Source organism: Callospermophilus lateralis, chromosome 15 (genome assembly GCF_048772815.1).
Source record: "Callospermophilus lateralis isolate mCalLat2 chromosome 15, mCalLat2.hap1, whole genome shotgun sequence".
NCBI lineage: Eukaryota > Metazoa > Chordata > Mammalia > Rodentia > Sciuridae > Callospermophilus > Callospermophilus lateralis.
Genome location: NC_135319.1, coordinates 63,607,693 through 63,626,917, shown reverse-complemented (window position 1 = coordinate 63,626,917; position 19,225 = coordinate 63,607,693). Strand labels below are relative to the sequence as shown.

The 19,225-nt window shown below is 44.5% G+C and overlaps 1 protein-coding gene across 1 annotated transcript in view; it reads left to right on the top strand.

Annotated features, from left to right (window-relative positions):
• Blnk (B cell linker) overlaps positions 1–19,225 on the top strand; it is a 68,092-nt gene that overhangs the window by 28,395 nt on the left and 20,472 nt on the right. The window contains exons 4-8 of the mRNA XM_076834638.1: positions 7,690–7,727; positions 10,020–10,176; positions 12,711–12,874; positions 16,865–16,946; positions 18,165–18,236. Of these exons, the coding sequence (XP_076690753.1) occupies positions 7,690–7,727; positions 10,020–10,176; positions 12,711–12,874; positions 16,865–16,946; positions 18,165–18,236 (513 nt within the window). The remainder of the gene's footprint in view (positions 1–7,689; positions 7,728–10,019; positions 10,177–12,710; positions 12,875–16,864; positions 16,947–18,164; positions 18,237–19,225) is intronic.

Here is a 19,225-nt window from a genome sequence, read left to right as displayed (position 1 = left end):
CTTAATTCCATGTCTCCTAATTCTCATCCTCCACCAGAGAATTACTCTGAAATAAAATCACCAATAAGAAGCATTGCACATCTCGGAGCCCAGTTGCAAGGTCCTTGATGTCCAGTCACTAACTGGCTTTGGAGTTTGGAACATATCCCTCTCCTGGGCTCATCTTTATTATTTGGGGACTGAACTAGGCAATCTGTTTGGATCTTCCAGTGCCAACCCTCTGCACATCTATGGAAACAGATCTTTGGGGCCAGCAGCCCTGTGTTGAAGTGAGCCTCTCCTAAAATTCCCTGGCTTTAGGAATTTGCATCTTCCAATCTTCTTGATGCTCCAAAGTGTTCTTTCTTGACCTCAGATATCTGCTCTCTCCCCTGAAATACTCCAAATAGTATTGATATCAGTGCCTTTGGGCGTGATGTCTCTTGGAACACAGAAACATGGCCCAACTTAGAAGATGGGTTTTCTAAGCTCTTTCTCTGTAGCCTGGCAACAGCAACAGAATATACAAACTTGTTAGAAATATACTATTGCTTGGCTGGTGCAGTGGTGCATGCTTGTGATCCCAACTTACTCAGGAGGCTGAGGCAGGAGGATTGCAAATCTGAGGCCCACCTGGCAACTTAGTGAGACCCTGTCTCAGAATAAAATGGAAAAGGGGCTGGAGATTTAACTCAGTGGTGGAGTACTTGCCTAACATGCGTGAAGCTTTGGGTTCAATCCCCAGTAACATTTAAAAGGGAGAGAGAGAAATCTCAGTGCCTAAGAATGGTTCTTTTAATAAGAACTCATGCAGATTAAAGTTGAGAGATCTTGCTATAAACTGCTATCTTTGTCCTTATTTCTTCTCCCAAACTGAAACACAAGTGGATGCCCCCAAATCCATTGAGTCCAGAATCTCAGAAATTCAGGGATTCTTACTATTTGCTTTGCCAATAAAGTCTGACCCAGTTTCTCTGCTCTTACGCTCAATTCCTGGAAATTGTCTTTTGGCAAAATCAACATCACCACCTGCAGTTAGTGTCCCCCCCAGCCCTCTCCCTCGCCCCTATTCAAGTCTCAGGAGCATTTCCAGCTGCTTCCCCTGAGCCACAACTCCCTGTCAGCTACATGCCCAGGGCCTCAAAAATCAGCCCTGAAGCTCCTCCTGCATCCAGGGAGTCTTCAAGGACTCTGTGATCCCAGTGCTGGAATATCTGAGCCCACCAGACCCTCTGAACCTGGGAGGCCAGACTACTGCTCTCCAGAGACCGGTGGAGACATAGTCCCCACCTGTTTCCCCCAGACACTGGAATTATGTTCTGTTTTCAGTCCTGGAGGGAAATGGCTTGCCTAATCCCTCTAAGCCAGGAGTAGGTTGACGTTAGTGATGCTGACTTCCCTGGGCAGCTGGTGGACAGAGCTGGCATCCAGCTAAAAGTTGTTAAGAGAGTTGTGATAGTTCCTCCCCTACTTAGACTGCAGAGCAAAGCTTGAGGTAACTAAATAATGGAGACCTAAGGCTTCAGGTTCAGACCCACCAACCCTGACTGCAGGGACCTCATGGTTGGCCCTCTCTGTTGGTCTCAGGGAGCTGGCTTGGCTGTGGGAAGGAAGAAATCCCAAACTTGTGGGTATTTACTCTGCTCTGGGCATTATGCTAAGCTCCTTACCAGTATATCTCATTTAATCTTCCCACAAACACCATTATGCAGAAATTACTGCCTCAGTCTTGCAGATGAGGAAACTGCATCTCAGAGACATTAAATAACCTGCCCAAGTAACTACAGCCACTAAGGGGGAAACCCAACTCAGTCTCTTTCTACTGCTTCTCCCTTTGACCCAAGCTAAGAGGTTTACACTTTTCTAGAACAGGTATTATTGTTCTGAAGGCACCAGGCCCTGACATTAACCACCCTAAGACCTGCTTCCCAGTTCCTGAGCCTTCACAGCTGAACAGTCTCCTACATCTTTGAAATGTGAGATCAGGCTTGGGACATAGGGCAGGGGACGCTTCTTCAGAGCTTTTGAGGGTCATTGCAGAAGCCCCCTGGTCACTCCACAAACCCCTGTAGGGCCCAAAGTGAACAAGGCCTCTTTTCTTGTACCATTGGCCCCTGGTCTCCAAGGGCTGTTGTGACATTCCATGTGGTCCATCTTCTTCTCCTTCTCTTGCTACTGATGCTACGTAGGGAGGGGATCAGAGCAATTATAAGAAAAAGACTCCATTAGTACATTCATTATGAAAAACAGTATGAAAATTCCTCAAAATATTAAAAATAAGAACTTGGGGTGTAGCTCAGTGGCAGAGCATTTGCCTAGCATGTGTGAGGCTCTAGACTCTATCACCAGTACAAAAAAAAAGAAGGAAGGAACAAACGGAGGAACTACCCTATTATCCTACTACTGTGTGTATGTGTGTGTGTGTGTGTGTGTGTGTGTGTGTGTAAAATGAAATCAATATGCTGAGACATCCACACGCCCATATTTAAATTTAGCATTATTCATAAGATCCAAGAAATGGAAAGTGTCCATTAATGTCCTGAGTGTCCATTAACTACTAAGTGGATAAAGGAAATGTAGTACCTGTACACATGGTGGAATACTCTTCGGCCATAAATAAACAACGAAGTCCTGTCCTCGCAGCAGCCCTGAGGGAAGTGGAGATCACTGTGCTCATTATTAGCCAGGCACAGAAAAATAAGTACCAGGATCTCATTCAAACATGGAATCTAGAAAAGCTGATTTCACAGCAGTTGACACTAGAACGGTGGTTTCCTGAGGCTGGGGTAGTAGGGAGAGGAGAGGGATGGGGAGGGGTTGACCACCAGGTGCTCATTCACCGTTAGACAGAAGCAAGAAGTTCTGGCTGCCGCAGAGTAGGATGGCTCCAAATAGCAACCGGGTACTGTACATTACAAAAAGCTAGTAGAAAGGATGTTGATAGTTTTTATTACAAAGAAATGGCAAATGTTTCAGGGGATGCTTTACCCTGATTTAAATATTATACAACATATATATGCATCAAAAAATCACATTACCCCATCATTATGTATTATTTTTATGTTTTTATGTGTCAGTTAAAAATAAACTTAATTTAAAAATAAAAAAATAAAAATTCCTCCCACTCAAAAAAAATTAAATTAAATAAGTGTTTATTTGTTCAAAAAGAAAAAAGAAGGAAAGGGAAAAGACTCCCAGGGGGCACTTTTGGGTAAATGCCCACCACAGATGCAGAAGGGACACAGCCATCCTTGTCCACTAGAGAAGTGAGACCTAACACTGCTCCTGCCCTGCCCTGCCCTGGCATCCTGCCCAGGCCAGCATTTTCTCAATTTTCTGTGTCCTTGTTTATGCTCTGATGCATGGGTACGGCGAAGCCAATGCAGAGGGCTGCGGTATTCAGGATGAGTCCTGCCCGGGGAACTAAGAGTAGAAGAAGGAAACTTGGACTCAACGGTGTTTAAAAAACTTAGAAGGTTCTCAAGGATCACCCAATCCACACTTCTCATTTTAGGGATAACTGGAGACCAGAGAGGCAAAGTAACCACCCAGGGTACACAGTGAGGTCCCAGTGAGGACTGTAGGCCCCATTACTGTACCCTACTCCCCTGCGGATGATTCCTTGAAAGATGAATAAACATACAGACAGAGGAAGTTCCTAAGTGTTAAGTATTTAGACTCAAAACACCTCTCCTAGCCAGCCTGGCCCTGGCCTTGTCCTCTGCCTCTATACTAAATCACATCACTCTCTTCCCTCAGGGTGGTGCTTGGTGGAACAGGCCTCTACTGCCTCCCCATAGGCTCTGTGGTTTCTTTAGGTCCCTGCATCTATCCCCACACCACTGCCAGCTGACTGCCTGCCTCCCTTCCTCCTTCCCTTTGGCTTCCTGAGTGCCACCACCAGCTCTGTAGGGGAAGAAATGTGCAGGGCCCAGTGGTCCAGAGCATGGCCTGCAGAGCAGGATTGAGGACCCAGCTGAGGCCAAGACACCTCAGGCATCTGCTCTAGGGTCTCTGGCACCCCTGGGGACTCGGGACCCAGAGGCTGGATTCCCACCTGCGCTGTCCCCACTGTGCTCCAGCCTCACCACAGGGCTGTCCTTCCAGCCATCTCTCCCCAGTCTCAGAATCCCAGTCTGGTCAGCCTTCATGTCTTCAAAGCCACCCCCATCAGCTGCTCATCGCAGGGTGCACCGTGGCACTGACAGCCCGTCTAGCTCTGTGTTACCACTCAGCATGGCTTCCTGTGCCTCCTTGTGGAGGTTCCTTCCTGTCCACTGGCTCAGCCTCCTCTAGGACTGACACATAAGTCCCTGCTTAGCCAGTGGAGGAAGATGCCCCCCTGGAATCCTGCCCATCCTTCAAAGTCCCTCTCGGTCCTACATCCAGCATGCAGCCAGGTGCACCTCATATGCAACGCGCCCCTCTCTGAGCTTTCCCAGCACCTGGCAAAGAGTCCAGGTGTCGAATGCTAATCAAGAAATTTTACCCTACTGTGGACTGTGCTCCATCTAATGCGGGATCGTGCTTTCAGTCTTCAGATCTTTTATTTCCATTATGCATGTGCTTTGGTGTGAAGACCTTGGACTTTGGGGTCATTTAGGATGGACTGCAATCCTGGCTTTGCCCTCTGAGCACTGTGTGAACTTGGAACAGCTTTGCAACTTTCCTGAGCCTCTGATCCTTGATGTGGAGAAAGAATCTACCCTTTAAGATTTTCTAAGAATTGCAGACAATGCAAATTTTCTTTTTCCAACATTCATTGAACCCTTACTCTGTCAGATACTCTTCTGAGCACTTTGCAATATTCTTTCATTTTCATTCCCTCAAAACTGCGAAAGAGGCTATAACCAATGTCCAGATTAGTGCTGAGGAAACAGGCTCTGATGTTAAGCAACTTAGCCAAGACCATGCTGCTGCCAGGTGGCAGGCTCAGGACTCAGGTAGGCAGTCTGACCCCAGCACCCAACCTCAACCCCCTGTGTCTTGGTCCGGAGCAGGCACAGTCACTCCCAGGTGCCTCCCAGTACCTGGTGCTGTCCCATAGGCCAGGTTGAGCATGGGAGTCCTGATTGCCTGGGCCAGGCAGGCAGAGGGTTCCCTCCATTGTACACCATGGGATTCTGACATGACAAATGGAGCATAAGCCCGTAAGTCCCAGGAAGGACACACTGGGAAAGGCTTTGCCTGACAAGGTGGCCTGACCAGGATATTAGCTCTCTGGGTGGGGTTGTGTAAACACACACACAATTAAACCACTGGCCCAGAGCAAACAGGAATTTAATCCTCCCCAACATTTTAGCCAATACACTAGAGGCTTTCTTGGGTCCATTTGTCTGTGGTGGCCATACTGCATGATTGTCCCTAGGGCAAATTAGTATTGGTGGTGTTTTGAGGGCTTATTGTGACATTTGCAATATCCAAGGCAAAAATAAAATTAATCCTCATTGTTTGCCAGGTTTTGCAAAGCACTTTACAGGTATTGTATTACTTGATTCTCCCTAAAACATGAGGCAGTCCCTATTATTATCCCTGTTTTACAGTGAGAAAATTGAGCCTTGAATGATATTAAATCCTTGCTCCAAGGCCAAGCAGCTAGTACAGAGCAGAGCCAGGATTTGAACCCAGACTGCCTGGTTCTAAAACCACCACCTTCACACTTCAGGAGGCTCCCTGACTCACCAGAGAGCCAGCCATGACTTTGGGTCTAGTACTGTAGGTCATGGCCGGCAAGGTTGTGACTTTGCAAGCATAGTACTGTGAGTTGCCCTTGGACTAGACAGAAGTAGCTAGGTGGGTGGGATGCCATCAGTAACCTCTACCTCAAGGCCCCTTTTACCTTTTCTTGCCTCCATTGTGCCAAGATGTCTGGACTGGATCATTCTTGCTTTCCCTGGGTTTTATCTGAATGCTTAGTGGAGGGCTAGGCAGTTCACATGAGATATCAGCAACAGGGGCCAACACAGATAGCCTGGCCTCCAATTCATCCCCTATATTCACCAATCATGAGGTTTTTTTGGCAACCTCTCTAAGAGAGGCCCAGACCTCTTAATTATAAAATAGAGACAATAACCACACATACCCAGTGTTATTATCAGGATAGACTTTTATAACATTAGCCTAGCACCCAGATCATAGGAATCCATTATTATCATCCTGATTTTCATTTGACTCACTTATTAGTTCATACTTTGACCAATGCATGCAGTTCAAATGCAAAACACCATCCAAATACAAAGATAAGTTAGATAAGCCTTGCTTTTCAGTCCAGAGAGACACAAACAACCTAATTATAGTCCAGGAGAGGGTGAAGTGCTTATGACTGCAAGGCACCAAAAGAGCTGCAAGGGGCATGCAAGAGGGCCCAGAAGAGAGGGCCAATGATTGTGTCAAGAGGTTCTGGGGAAGACTCTATGGGGGAGGAAGGATAGGAATTTCCAAGGAGGAAGGACGACAGGCTAGGGAATGGCATGAGCAGAGCAGAGAACTTGTGAAAGCGCACACTCCCGAGAGCAAGCTTTCTGGTGCCAGGGTAAGTGGGAATGGAAGGCTACAGCAAGAAAAGTCCAAGGAGGGACAGTGGGCGGAGCATTTGAATGTCCCGATGCAGAACCTTGATTTTATTCCATAGGAAGTCACGATGATCCTTGAAAAGGGAACAGCATGATCCAATCTTTGTTTCAAGAAAACAAGCAGAAACTGAAGGACAGATGAGTTAGAGAAGAAAGATAACGAGATAGATAGAGGAACTGGTTAGATGATTACTGCAACTACATTCACCCAGTGGTAAAGTAGACCCTGACTCACTGAGAAAAGGCTCAGCAAATCTGATTTAGGAAGATGAGGCACTGTATTTCATACAGGCATGTCTAAAGGTTTCTATTGAAATGTCAAAACAAAAACATCTTACCATCCTATGGTCAGTTTATGTGATGGGGTAGATGCTAAACTCAAAATGTATTTTGGAGGAGAAATATTCAGACCTTCCTTATTCTTCAAATTTATAAGTTACTTTAGGCCCACAGCCTGTCACAGTCATTTGTATGTCCCCTACAGACCCCAGGACATTGACTGCAATATGGTTTGGGGGTTCAGAGAAAGAGCTTTGAAGTCAATCTGCAGGGTTCTGCTCCTGCCCTTTACTCTCTCTGCCTTTTACTATCTGACCTTGGGCACATGAGTTATCTGCTCTAGGCCTCAGTTTCCTTACAAGATTTTTGAGGATGCCAAAAAGGTGCAAAGCTCTGATAACATTGCTTGGTACAAGTAAAGCTCTGGATGATTTTTTTTTTTAACAACAACAAAATCAAACTTAGAATCAGGATGGGAATTAAGACCTGTCTCCCTGTCCAGTGCTCTTCCTACTCCATGTTGATTCACATACTGATCCAAAGAAAGCCTTAGAAGCCATGGAATGGACTGCAGTTCTCTACTGAGTTGTTCTAAGGCCCCAGAAGTGTCCCTTGACAAAGACAGGCACAGGTCAGAAGCACCTTGGCTCTGCTCCAGTGGAACTTTATGATTTGAGAATCAATTAAAAAAAAAACTAAAAAATAAATGAACATCTGACTGCAATAATTATTTAAGGCTAAGAAAAAGGCCACAGGAGACCCCAAGGAAGGGAATGCAGGTGTGGGGACTTGAGGACAGGCTGGAGCTGGCCAGCTGAGGTTTATGCTTATACACTCTGTGTCCTTCATACCATTTCAGAGAGTCCTGCTGACGAGGAGCAGTGGTCAGATGACTTTGTAAGTATTTGCTCCGGGGTCTGGGAGGATATCAAGGCCCTGTGAGAGGCCTTGCAGAGGAATTGTTTCTGAATTATTCGCTGGTGTTCAGCTGCACCTCACAGGAAGAGGGCAGGTCTGGAAAGGCAACCGGCAGACAAGGCAGAAGTAAGCTCAGGATGGCCAGCTTGACCCAGCACACACTATGTGCCAGGCTAAGAACTTGACCTTCCTTGTCTCATTTAATTCTCACCTCAGCCCTAACTAGATTTTCAGTGCTGTCACCACACAGCCAAAATAGATGTTAAAATGTTTAAGTATTTCTCTATCCGTTGGTAAATGCCTCTGCCCTACATTCCCTTGTGTTCTGTCACCCCCTGACCCCTGTCCTGGAGCCCAAACACACTAAGAAAGAGTTAATACCTACAGAAAAGTACCTCCAGGACCAACTATGGAAAGTGTCAGTAACTTGCAGTTCCAAATTCAAACCCAGGCCCTCAGAGCTCACAACCAGACTCACAACCACTGAGGTGGCTACTGTGACCTGGAGGACATTATCAGAACTCTGGGAACCACAGAGTAAGAGAGAGGGAACAGGCCATGGAGACATTGGTAGGTGGTGTGCCGGAATGAATTGTGGACCTCCCCAAGGTATTGTCACAACTGCAAGAGCCCCTGAAGCCACTTGTCTCTTAGGTTGAGTCTTGTGTGGACAAGATGTCCTTCCTCACAAGAATTAATCCTAATGTACATCAAATTCATTTAGAAGGCCACCCTGATCCAATCTGAGTTTCAGATATACAGAGAATCCAAGAAGGCTCCACACACCTAGGCACCCACTTCCCAGAGAAGAAAACGGAAGCTGAGAATTAAAATGATTTCCCTCTGTCAATCAATGGCCAGTGGAATGAGAACCCAGGAGGCAGACCTCCACGTAGGCATCAAAATCAGGCCTGAGCCCAGTTCTGGGCTGTGTATACCACCTGGAGCTTATACAGCCATAGGATGTAGAAGTTCCCCCTTTTTCAACCACAGAAAAAGAAAATAAAAATGAGGGGAAGAGGTGATTTCCCTACCAGCCACTTGGGTTTGGAGTCCCTACCAGAGCTCTCTGCAGCTGCTGATCCCCAGACGTGCTGCAGCTGCGCCCCCTTCTGGCTGCATCACAGGGCTGCATCTGCAGCAAAACAAAGAAGCCCAGTGGTCTACATCCAGAGGAGAGAGAAAATGGAATTCTCGGGCTGAATAAAAAGCACACAGTAAATAGAAAACACAAGTAAAACCAGCTTGGAGAGGAGGGAGTGACTTGCCCCAAAGTCAAAAAACCAAAATGAAGATACCAGCTGTAACAAGAATTAAGTAAACATCCACTCACCATTACTTTTCATGTAGTGGTCCAACATTGCACACAGGATAAAATCCAAGCTTGTTCCTAAAGCCTCCAGGTCTGCCTGAGGAATTCCTGTTATAAAAATTGCAAGTGAAAGAAAATAAGCTAAAAAAGCAAGTTCCCCATCCATTCATTGGAAATCCATGTGTGGATCATGCATTGTGACAGGCAGTGGGAAGGGAGGTGGATGCAGAGGTCAGAAGACCTCTTAAGTCTGAGTCAAACATCTCCTCCATACTATTGTATGCATAAATGGTACCTAGATAAGCTATCTATGGAAAACGTTTACAACAAGCTATTCCCTGTGTCAAGGGAGAGAAGAGTCTAGAAAGACTCCATCTTCACTGTTTGAGCATCAGACCATACCAGTATATTTTAATGTGGATTTAAAATGTGTATTTTTAAAAAAGGAAAAGAAAGAAAGAGACTGGATTCTGAATGTGTTTCAGGTCTAGACTCCTCTCTTCCCCTGGCTTATTATCTCTGCTTAAAACAAAACAAAACAACCCACATCCCCTCAAAGACATCTGTGTTGTTTTCTGGGGCATCCCCTCACCTTCTCCTATTTTCTCAGCATTTATGATAGAAAAAACCTATTGGTTATTCTATTTATTGATTGGGTCCTTTTTCTGTCTTTTAAAAATGTATTTTATCTTCTGTTCTTGGCCTACAAGTAGAGTCTCAGTCACCCTCATGTTTAAATAGTGTGCTGCAGGGGTCAAGAGAACAAGCTCTGGAGGGAGGAAGGTGTGGCTCAGACCCCGTTTTGCCTCCTGCTAGCTGCCTAACCTTGCAAGGTCAGCATCTCCCAGCCTTGGCTTCCCCATCACCACACTGGGGGAACCACTTTGACCTGCGATGGTAGGAATTGTGCTGGTGACTAAGGGACACAGGTACACTGAGCGTAGTGTCTACATTTGCAGGACAGCGACTATGAAAATCCAGATGAGCACTCAGACTCAGAGATGTACGTGATGCCTGCAGAGGAGAATGGGGATGATAGCTATGAGCCGCCTCCAGCCGAGCAGGAAACCAGGACCATCCATCCTGCCCTGCCCTTCACCAGGGGCGAGTATGTAGGTAAGGCCACCCCCCACCCCAACACACACACACACACACACACGCACACACACACACACACACACACACGCACACACACACACACACACACTCCAACACCAGCTGTTCTGACTTCCAGGCCCCCAGGGAGAGAGGTGGACAAACAGCTGCTGCCCAAGTGCCCTTTGTTCTGCCCACCATTAGGGCTCACTCTTCCAAGCAGGAAATCTGGGTGCTCACAGATGCAGCCCAAATGGCAAATTTCCTCATTCCAGGTGAAAGGTATCTGTTCTAAATCAGGATCACTGAAAATAGGCAAAAATAAATTAAATAATAAATTAATAAAGCACACCCTGATGTTCCCCCCGCCCCTGCCCCAATAGGCCCAAGTCAGTCCAACCACTGCTTCTCTTAGGGCTTCCCGCACTCGAGTTTATGGAATTTTGCTGAAGAAGTTCATATAGAACTCTGACCACCCTCAAGGATCCCTACTCCCACCTATACCAGACAGTCCCGGCCACTGCCCACAGGGCAGGAGGGTCAGGGAAGCCTAGGAGGCTTGGAATTAGCCTCCTGGGTCAAATGGACATAGCTTAGGTTTGGTCTTGAGAGCTGCATGTTCCTTTTATTGTCCATAAAGAAAAAATTTACTTTCCAATCTTAGCAGGAGACATTGAGTTCCCCAAAAGTGAGGCCAGCCAGCATGTCCCTGCCGGTCGGGGCAGTGCTAGCATTTGTACCAAGTGTTTCCTCATGGAAAGGACTTCTGTCCTTTCTCATTGACTACAACTGCTCCTTGTTTTGTTCCACAATTAGTCTGTAGAGCACCTACTATGTGCCAGAGACAGGACAACATATTCCTCAGACTTTATACTTCACAGTTTAGTGCTTTGCAGACATGGCCTAATCAACTCTCTTCATAACCTCTTTAAAAAGGAAGAGGTTGGCACCAGCCTGTAATCCCAGCAATTCAGGGGGTTGAGGCAGGAGGATGGTAAGTTCAAGTTAGGCACAGACCCTGTTTCAAAATTTAAAAGATTGGGATGCAGCTCAGTGGGAGAGTGTCCCTGGGGTCCATCTCAAGTTGGTGGGGGGATGGAAAGTAGCAGCTTGGAAGAATGGACTAACTCGGCCGAGGTTCTATGTGAACTTGATCTCTCAGTCCTCAAGGTTCGTGCGTAACCCACTGTGCTCCAGGCACTGCCCACTGGATTTGGTAACTGATCTTGTTCAGTCTTTGTAATAACCCTGAAAGGGAGGGGTTTTGCTAGGCACATTTTGCAGACCAGGAAACCGCAAGGGTGGCTAGGTGATTCATTCAAGGGCATGCACTTCAAAGCCTGTCTTCTACATTCTTCATTTTGCTACCTGGGATGGACTTGAATATTGCATTAAGAAATCTGAGAGAACTCCAAGAACAAAAGCTCAGTAAACAACAGTGCCGTCAACCACATACCTTCAACAAGGAAAAAGCAGGGGCTGAGGGCAAGAACAGGCATCAGAGGAGGGTGTAGAGTTAGGGGGATGATGTGCAAGCACCTTTGCACCAAGGTAGGGGGACTGTAACAGGAGGAAGCAGCGGGAAGCTAATGATGGCAGTGTAGACCACTGTAAGTAAAGGTACTGTCCCCAAGGTAGGAAATGCACCAGGTTGTTCCTATGCTTAGAGTTTCCTAAACTGTATCAGTCCAAATCAAAACTTAGCTCACAGCATCAGCTGGGTAGAGTTGCAGTTCCTAAGCCCTCATGGCCTGGCATGGTAATGTTAGTTCTGCTTATTAGGCAGGCATGCCCCACCTGCTGCTTTCATTGCCATCTTTCTCATCCCTACGATAACTCTCTGAAGTGGGTAGCATGATCTTCCATTTTAAAATGAGGAAGTGAGGCCCAGAGAGGTTGAATAGCCAGCCCAATAGCCGCGTGCGGTAAGTGGCAGAGGGGGGTGCAGAACCCAGACCCATTTTGGCTTCAGAGCTGGATCTTTCCCCGACATCTGCTGAAAATAGACAGACCTGGTGCAAGGGGGTTGCCAGGGTCCTCTAGGAATTGAGGGAAGTCATTGAGGGAAGGGACACAGGTTGACCCACACAAGTGATGGCCACTCTGGATGTACCTTAGAATAGCCTGGGGAATTTTTAAAAGAAGTTCAGACATAATAGGCCTGGGGTGGGGCAGAGGCCTCAGGATTTTTAAAGCTCCCCAGTTAGTTCTCATATTTAACAGGATTGAGAATTACACCACTTACAGACATACACCCTCCCTGTGCTGCTCCGGTCCACTGTGCTTGGTAAGAGTGTTGGCCTGGCGGTGTTCCTGGGCCTATGGGCTTCCATCCCTCCCCTGGGAGGATGTTTTTCATGAGGATATTCTTCTGGGGTTTATCGTGTAAGTCAGAGACATCTGAAACTTTTTGCTGAACATTCCACTTTGCTCTTTAAGGACTGCCCCACTGATCATTTGTAGTTACATACTTTCTAGATCTTCATGGCCTCCACCCAAGGAATGATCAGGAACCTCTACTGAGTTGTGTTTTGTTTTTCGTTTGTTTATTCAAGACAATCGGTCTAGCCAGAGGCAGTCTCCACCCTTCAGCAAGACACTTCCCAGCAAGCCCAGCTGGCCTTCAGCAAAAGCAAGACTGGCCTCCACGATGCCAATCCCAGCCTCTCTGCAGAAGCCTCAGATCCCACCCAAACCTAAAGACCTCCTGGAGGATGAGGTACAGTAAATCCGTCTGGAATCTCCCCATGATACAGCAGGGAAGTGAAGTGGCTGGCAGAGCTGGCATTTGAACCCAGATAGTGAGGTGTTGGGGCTGGGTGTTGAACAGCTCCCCAGGACCACCTCTGCAACATCCACTGAGGAGAGACTGGCCCCTCATTGAACACAGTTGTGCCAAGCACTGTGTGGTTCCAGGGCTTCAGTGATGCCCAGAACAGACCAAGTACCTGTCCTTACAGGGCTTTATACCTGTGGTCTTTGACCCCTGAACAGATCACTCAATTTCCTTCAAGTTCCTCATCTGTAAAATCAGAATGTACCTAACTTGGTAGGTATTGCTATAAAAATACCAAAATAATGTATAAAGCTATTAAAAACCCACGTGACTTGAAATAAGGAAGAATCTTTTGTGGGCATGTAATAGCTAATTAGAATGACCCCTGATAAACAAATAGGGCCTGGGGCAATGGGAAAGTGAAAATAGGATGAATCTGTGGCACTTTTGATTCTCAAATCTTTAGTCCAAGGGAAGGCAGACAGGAAGAATGGTATATTAATGCTGAAACATCTGAACACTGGAGTTGATCTAAGATAATTTTAAGAGCAATCACTTATGTTTTTGAATCATGATATTACAATAAATAAAATATTGCTAATAAACATAGGTCACAATAGTAGAATAGTCTACTTGATGTCAAAAAACCAATCATTGAGCTGGGGATATTGCTCAATGATAGAATGCCTACCTAGCATGTGTAAAGCCCTGGGTTCAATCCTTAGTACCAAGGGGGCAAAAGAGCAATTAATGATGTCACCATAGCCAAGCATTTGTGATTTGTTCATGAGCTAATGGGGTTTATAAGATACAGCAATGCCAGGGTGACTTCCTTAGGACATAGATCGTGATGGTTCTTGATCATTCACTTATTTTGTCAGGTAATGATCTTCAAGCATTTAAATGCAATTCTGGAAACATATATTATGCATTCCCTGTCTGTAAACCCTATAAAAGGCAAAGCAAAGCCATCAAACAGAACTTGTTGGGATTAGAGCGATTTTTTTTCTGTATTGCTCTTTTAGAATAAAAATGTCTCGATTCCAGAAATATCATTATTCTAAATAGCTCAAATTCTAGACATTACAGATAAAACAGCTTCTAGTGTAATCAAGCACTGCAGGCAAAACAAGTACAAACTGAGAATTCAGAGGAAAGAATCAATTCTGAAGTGAGAAGTTGGGCTAGGAAGCTTTGGGTAGGGCACTGTGCTTCTGGCTTCCTATAACCATCAGGTATTGCTGCCAAGTGCCAATGCCAAAGTTCTGTGTTCAGATACAAGAAATTTGAGGGTTTTGTTGACTACAGGCTTGAGAGCAAGGACATGCTTCCTGGGGACTCAGCCTCTTCTGTCACAGGAACTAGTCCCTGCAAGAAAAACTAGACTCTGGCAATATGTTGCTCAAACTGCCAGCTAATCCAGAGAGGTGAACCCATGGGGCCAAAAGGGTCCTGCAAAGATACTAGAGCCTCTCAACATGCCCACTATTCAGTGCTGCTAAATCAGCTTACCTCAGCCTTGGCTCTTGGATTAGCCAATTTCAATTCTATTCTTTTAGCCTCTTGATTATACAGGCGCTGGAAATACAAACACAGGTAAGAGAACCTGTTCTTTAAAGAGTCTATAGTCTGACACAGTGAGTCTAGCAACAGAGCAGAGGGCAAGATCTAGAAAACTTCTACTGTTACAGCAATGTACACCCCTCCCCACAAAAAGGTCATACAACCAGACAAGATCCCAGCACAATTTCCTCCCAGGTCTGTTCAACTCCAGAGCCTCACTCCCTCAGCCAAATCATCTGCAGCCAAAGATGACTGCACAATTGAGGTGATGTGTGAATAGAACAACCCGGGACCTTTTGGCCAGGTTTGGAAGTGAAGAAAGAGATGAGAAATTGCAACCAAATGAAAAAATTATAAAAAATATGACAGAAAGAGAAGGAGGAAGACACAAGTACTAGCATGTTGTGGATCGGAGTGTGGGTCCTGAATTCTTGCACCAGCTAGGTTCAAATCCCAGATCTACCAGGCTGTCTAATTATTGATCAGGCTGTCTAATTATTCTGTGTCTCGGTTTCTTTATTTTGAAACGGAGCAATGATGGTACATACTTTATTGGGTTGTTAGAAAGATGAAATGAGACAATATGTGCAAAATACTTAGAAAAGCACCTGGCAATAAATATTGGTTTGTGTTTCTCCTAGTATCTTTCTTGACTACCCACCAGGACAGATTGTAAAAACTGTTTTTAAGATCTTATTATCTCATTTATAGCTTATCAGTGTAAAATCATTACCTCCCTGTATCTGTGGTCAATTGATTATTGACAAGGTGCCAAGACAATGGAGAAAGAATCATGTTTTTAAACAAATAGTGCTTGGAAAACTATATAACCACATACCAAAGAAAAACGTGGTATTAGTATTAGATAGTATTAAACACTATCTAATACCACATACACAATTAACTAAAAATTAATTATAAACTTAAATGTAAGGACTAAAATTATAAAATTCTTAGAGGAAGGCACAGGAAGAAATCTTTGTAGCCTTGGTTTAGGCTTTTTTTTTTTTTTTTTTTTTTAGATATGACAACAAAAAGCAGATCTAGATCAAGCAACAAAAGAAACAGATAAAATGGACTTCACAATTTAAAACTTTCATTTCACAAATGATACCACCAAGAAAATAAAATACAATCTACAGAATAGGAGATCAATTTTTTGAATCTTATATCTAATAAAGTACTTGTATATAGAACATACAAAGAACTCCTATGAACTCAACAAAAAAAATATAACTGAACTAAAAATGGGCATGGATTTGAATAGACATTTCTCCAAAGATATACAAATGAGCATGTCCACCATCATTTGTCATCAAAGAAATGCAAATCAAAATTACAAGAGACACTGCTTCATACCTGTGAGGATGCCTATACCCAAAAAGACAGACAATAACAAGTATTGGTGAATATGTGGAGAAATTAGAACCATCACACAAAGCTGGTGGGGATGGAAAATGGGCAGCCACTTTGGAAAACATTTCACTATTCCTCATACTGTCAAACACAGAGCTACCATCTGACCCAGTAATTTCACTCCTAGGAGGTGAATTCCTAAGAGAAATGAATATCTACCCCAAAATGTGTACACAAATGTGTATAACAGCATTACTCATAATATCCCCAAAGTAGGAGCAACCAAATGTCCATCAACTGATAAACAAAATGTGTTTATTTGTCCATAAAAAGGAATGATATGATGATACATGAAAAAAATCTGGAAATCATCATGTAAATAAATATGTGACAAAGACTACATGATGTATGCTTTCCTTTATATATACAGTGTTCAGAATGTGCAAATCTGTATAGTCAGAAAGAAGGCTTGTGGTTGTCTAGGTCAGGGGAGAGGGCAGATGGGAGAATTACTAAAGGGTGCAAGGTTTTTTAGAGGGTGATAAAAATGTTCTAAAATTAGATTGTGGTGATTATGCCACAACTCTGGTGAATACAACCAACTATGTTCAGAAAATAATTTTTACAAAGTTGTGCCTGTGTTGAACACTTACAAACTTTTTTCCTTGTCATTATTCCCTGACAACTATTTATACAGCATTGTATCACATTAGGTATTTTAAGTAATCTAGAGATTATTTAAGGTCTACAAGAAGATATGCATTGGTTATATGTAAACACTATCCATTTTATAGGGAACTTAGTATCCATGGAAGGAGAAGGTCCTGGAATTAACCCCTGTAGATACCAAGGGATGGCCATATACCAAATTGTACTAAGCAGTCAACTTTACATAGTGTGTTCTTATGGCATGTGAATTATAAGTAAAGCCTTGTTTTAAAAATTCCTCCTTCCCTCCCCACAGTCAACTATGACTATACAGATTCTTCTCATTAATTTCTGCATTTCCTTTAGGCTGATTATGTTGTCCCTGTCGAAGATAATGATGAAAACTATATTCATCCAACAGAAAGCAGTTCACCTCCATCTGAAAAAGGTAAGAGTTTGCAGATTCCCACATCTGACAACCTCTAGAAGTTACTCAGGACATTCAGAACTCTTTAGTAGTAAGCACTAAGGGTTCAGACATGGCAATGCCCTATTTCTCCTCTGTAGCCACATCATGTGCCTCCTTTGGCTGGTGGAGCAGAGAGATCAGTGAGCAACTCCTCTCTGGGGCCTTTTCCCCCTCGTTCTTCTTTCTACTTTCCTCTCCCATGATTTAATATTTCCATCCCAAGTTCTAAAAGCACTCGGGTATTATCTTCAGCTGCCCTTGCATAGAAAGGATTTCTCATAAAACCAAATAGAGCTGCAAGCCACCATATTGCCTTATGCATGGTGCACTAGGATTATTTAAATTATTATTATTTCCATAGAGGACTGATAGGGTGAAAGAGTGAACTGTGCTCTGAATCCTGATTCTTAAAAGGTCCTGGTATCCCAGGCTTATGAGAAACATTGCATTTATAAATCCTGTACAGTGTAGCAGATGCGCTCACAAACAAGTTACCTTAAAAAAGCCAATGCCACACTCTCAGGTCTGGCACCAAAATGGGGCATGTTTATTTTGAATGTAGTCCCTTTGGAGAATATAATCACATGAACTTGCCTCTTCAGGTAACACTACCCATTACCCATCTAGTAAACTTGACCACAGGGTATTCACTCTGCCTTCCTGTAGCAACACTTTCCTGAACTCCTAAGACCCACCTGAATTCCCAAGCTACCATTGCCACAAAACAACACATACACATTTCTCTTCACCCTCCCCCAAACACACACACACACACACACACACACACAATCCTAGAGAAATTGTATGTATTGCATGTGGGAGGGAAGGGGGGGTGGCTGTTAACCTGGCCCTTGCATGATTAGGTTGAACATACTTCTACTAAAAAAACAAAAACAAAACCCATTCATCTCCTAGAACTTCAGTTTGGCAAATGATATTCCCTATATTCATTTTAACAAAATCCTTGTCATAAAATAAACTGATTATTCCTTTGATCATTAATATATATTCATTCCAGAGATTGCTTGTGAGAAGGCTTCTTTGAATGGTTTGTGTGTTTAATAAGGGTGTCTCTCATTCATTCTTGGCAAATTCTGTAGTCTGACCCATTAGGACCCTTTAGTGTTCTGATGTGGTAATTTTCCCCAGGGGACTGTATCTGTCATGGTTATCTGTATGTATTTTTGTGTGTTTAAGCTCCTATGGTGAACAGATCAACCAAGCCAAATAGCTCCTCCAAGCTGACCTCTCTTCCTGGAACGGCTTCAGGTATAGTATCACGTGATTTGGTTTGGTTTTGAATTTTTCCAAATGAGATCTATAGCTCAGATCCAACATGAAGAAATTAGCACTTATATTTCCCATTTCTTAGTAGATGGGAACAGTGTGGTGGCCCCTCTGTGGAAAGAACCCCCACCCCAGGCCCTCTGTCCTCTGCTAGACAAGTCCTGGTCTCCCTCCCACCTCACTAAGCACTTGACGGCTTCTCCTGTCTCTGGCCCCTGTATGAGGATTTCCCCAGGGTTTGGCCCTCAGCTCTTCCACTGTGGTGTTAAAATCAGGGGATTTGAGTCACACAGACCTGGGTTGGAATCCTTGGTTACCAGCTGTACCATCCTGGACTTACGCTCCCCAGATTTTGTTATCTGTAAGTGGAGACAAACAACCCCCTACCCTTGACAGGAGAATTCTGAAATCATGACAAGAACTCTTAATGAGTGCCTGGTACACCGTCAGTGTTCAGGAAAGAGGATGGCTTTTCATATTTTTAGGTTTGTCCACTCCTCTGGCGTTGCTTCTTGTGTCTATGGGATAACTCCCTGGTATCCAGTCCCTGCCTGATTTTCCTTCTGAGGGTCATGGTGTCCCAGCAAGTCAATATTGCCATCACTGAGCTCAAAGCTATGGCCATCCTGGTTCCTCCAGGCTACACATCTCAGAGTTTCTGAGTTCTTTCCAAAGCCTGCTGTTTCTTCCTTCCAAATGTGCTCTTCCATTTTAGCAGCTACACCCTAGGTGGGGCTTTCTTCCTTTATCACTGCATACCTTCTGGTCTGTCACTTAGCCACACCCCTGCCTCTCCGCTCTTTCCTTAGCAACAAGAATGAGCTTCTGAACTCCCGCAGATATTGCCAGTTCATCCCATTATGTGGCACTCCTACCCAAGCCATGGGCATCCAGAAGTCCCTGGTTGTCTCCTCCTGTAGGTTTTGGCAGCCCCCAAACCTATAGATACTGAATAGTACCCACAACCTTCA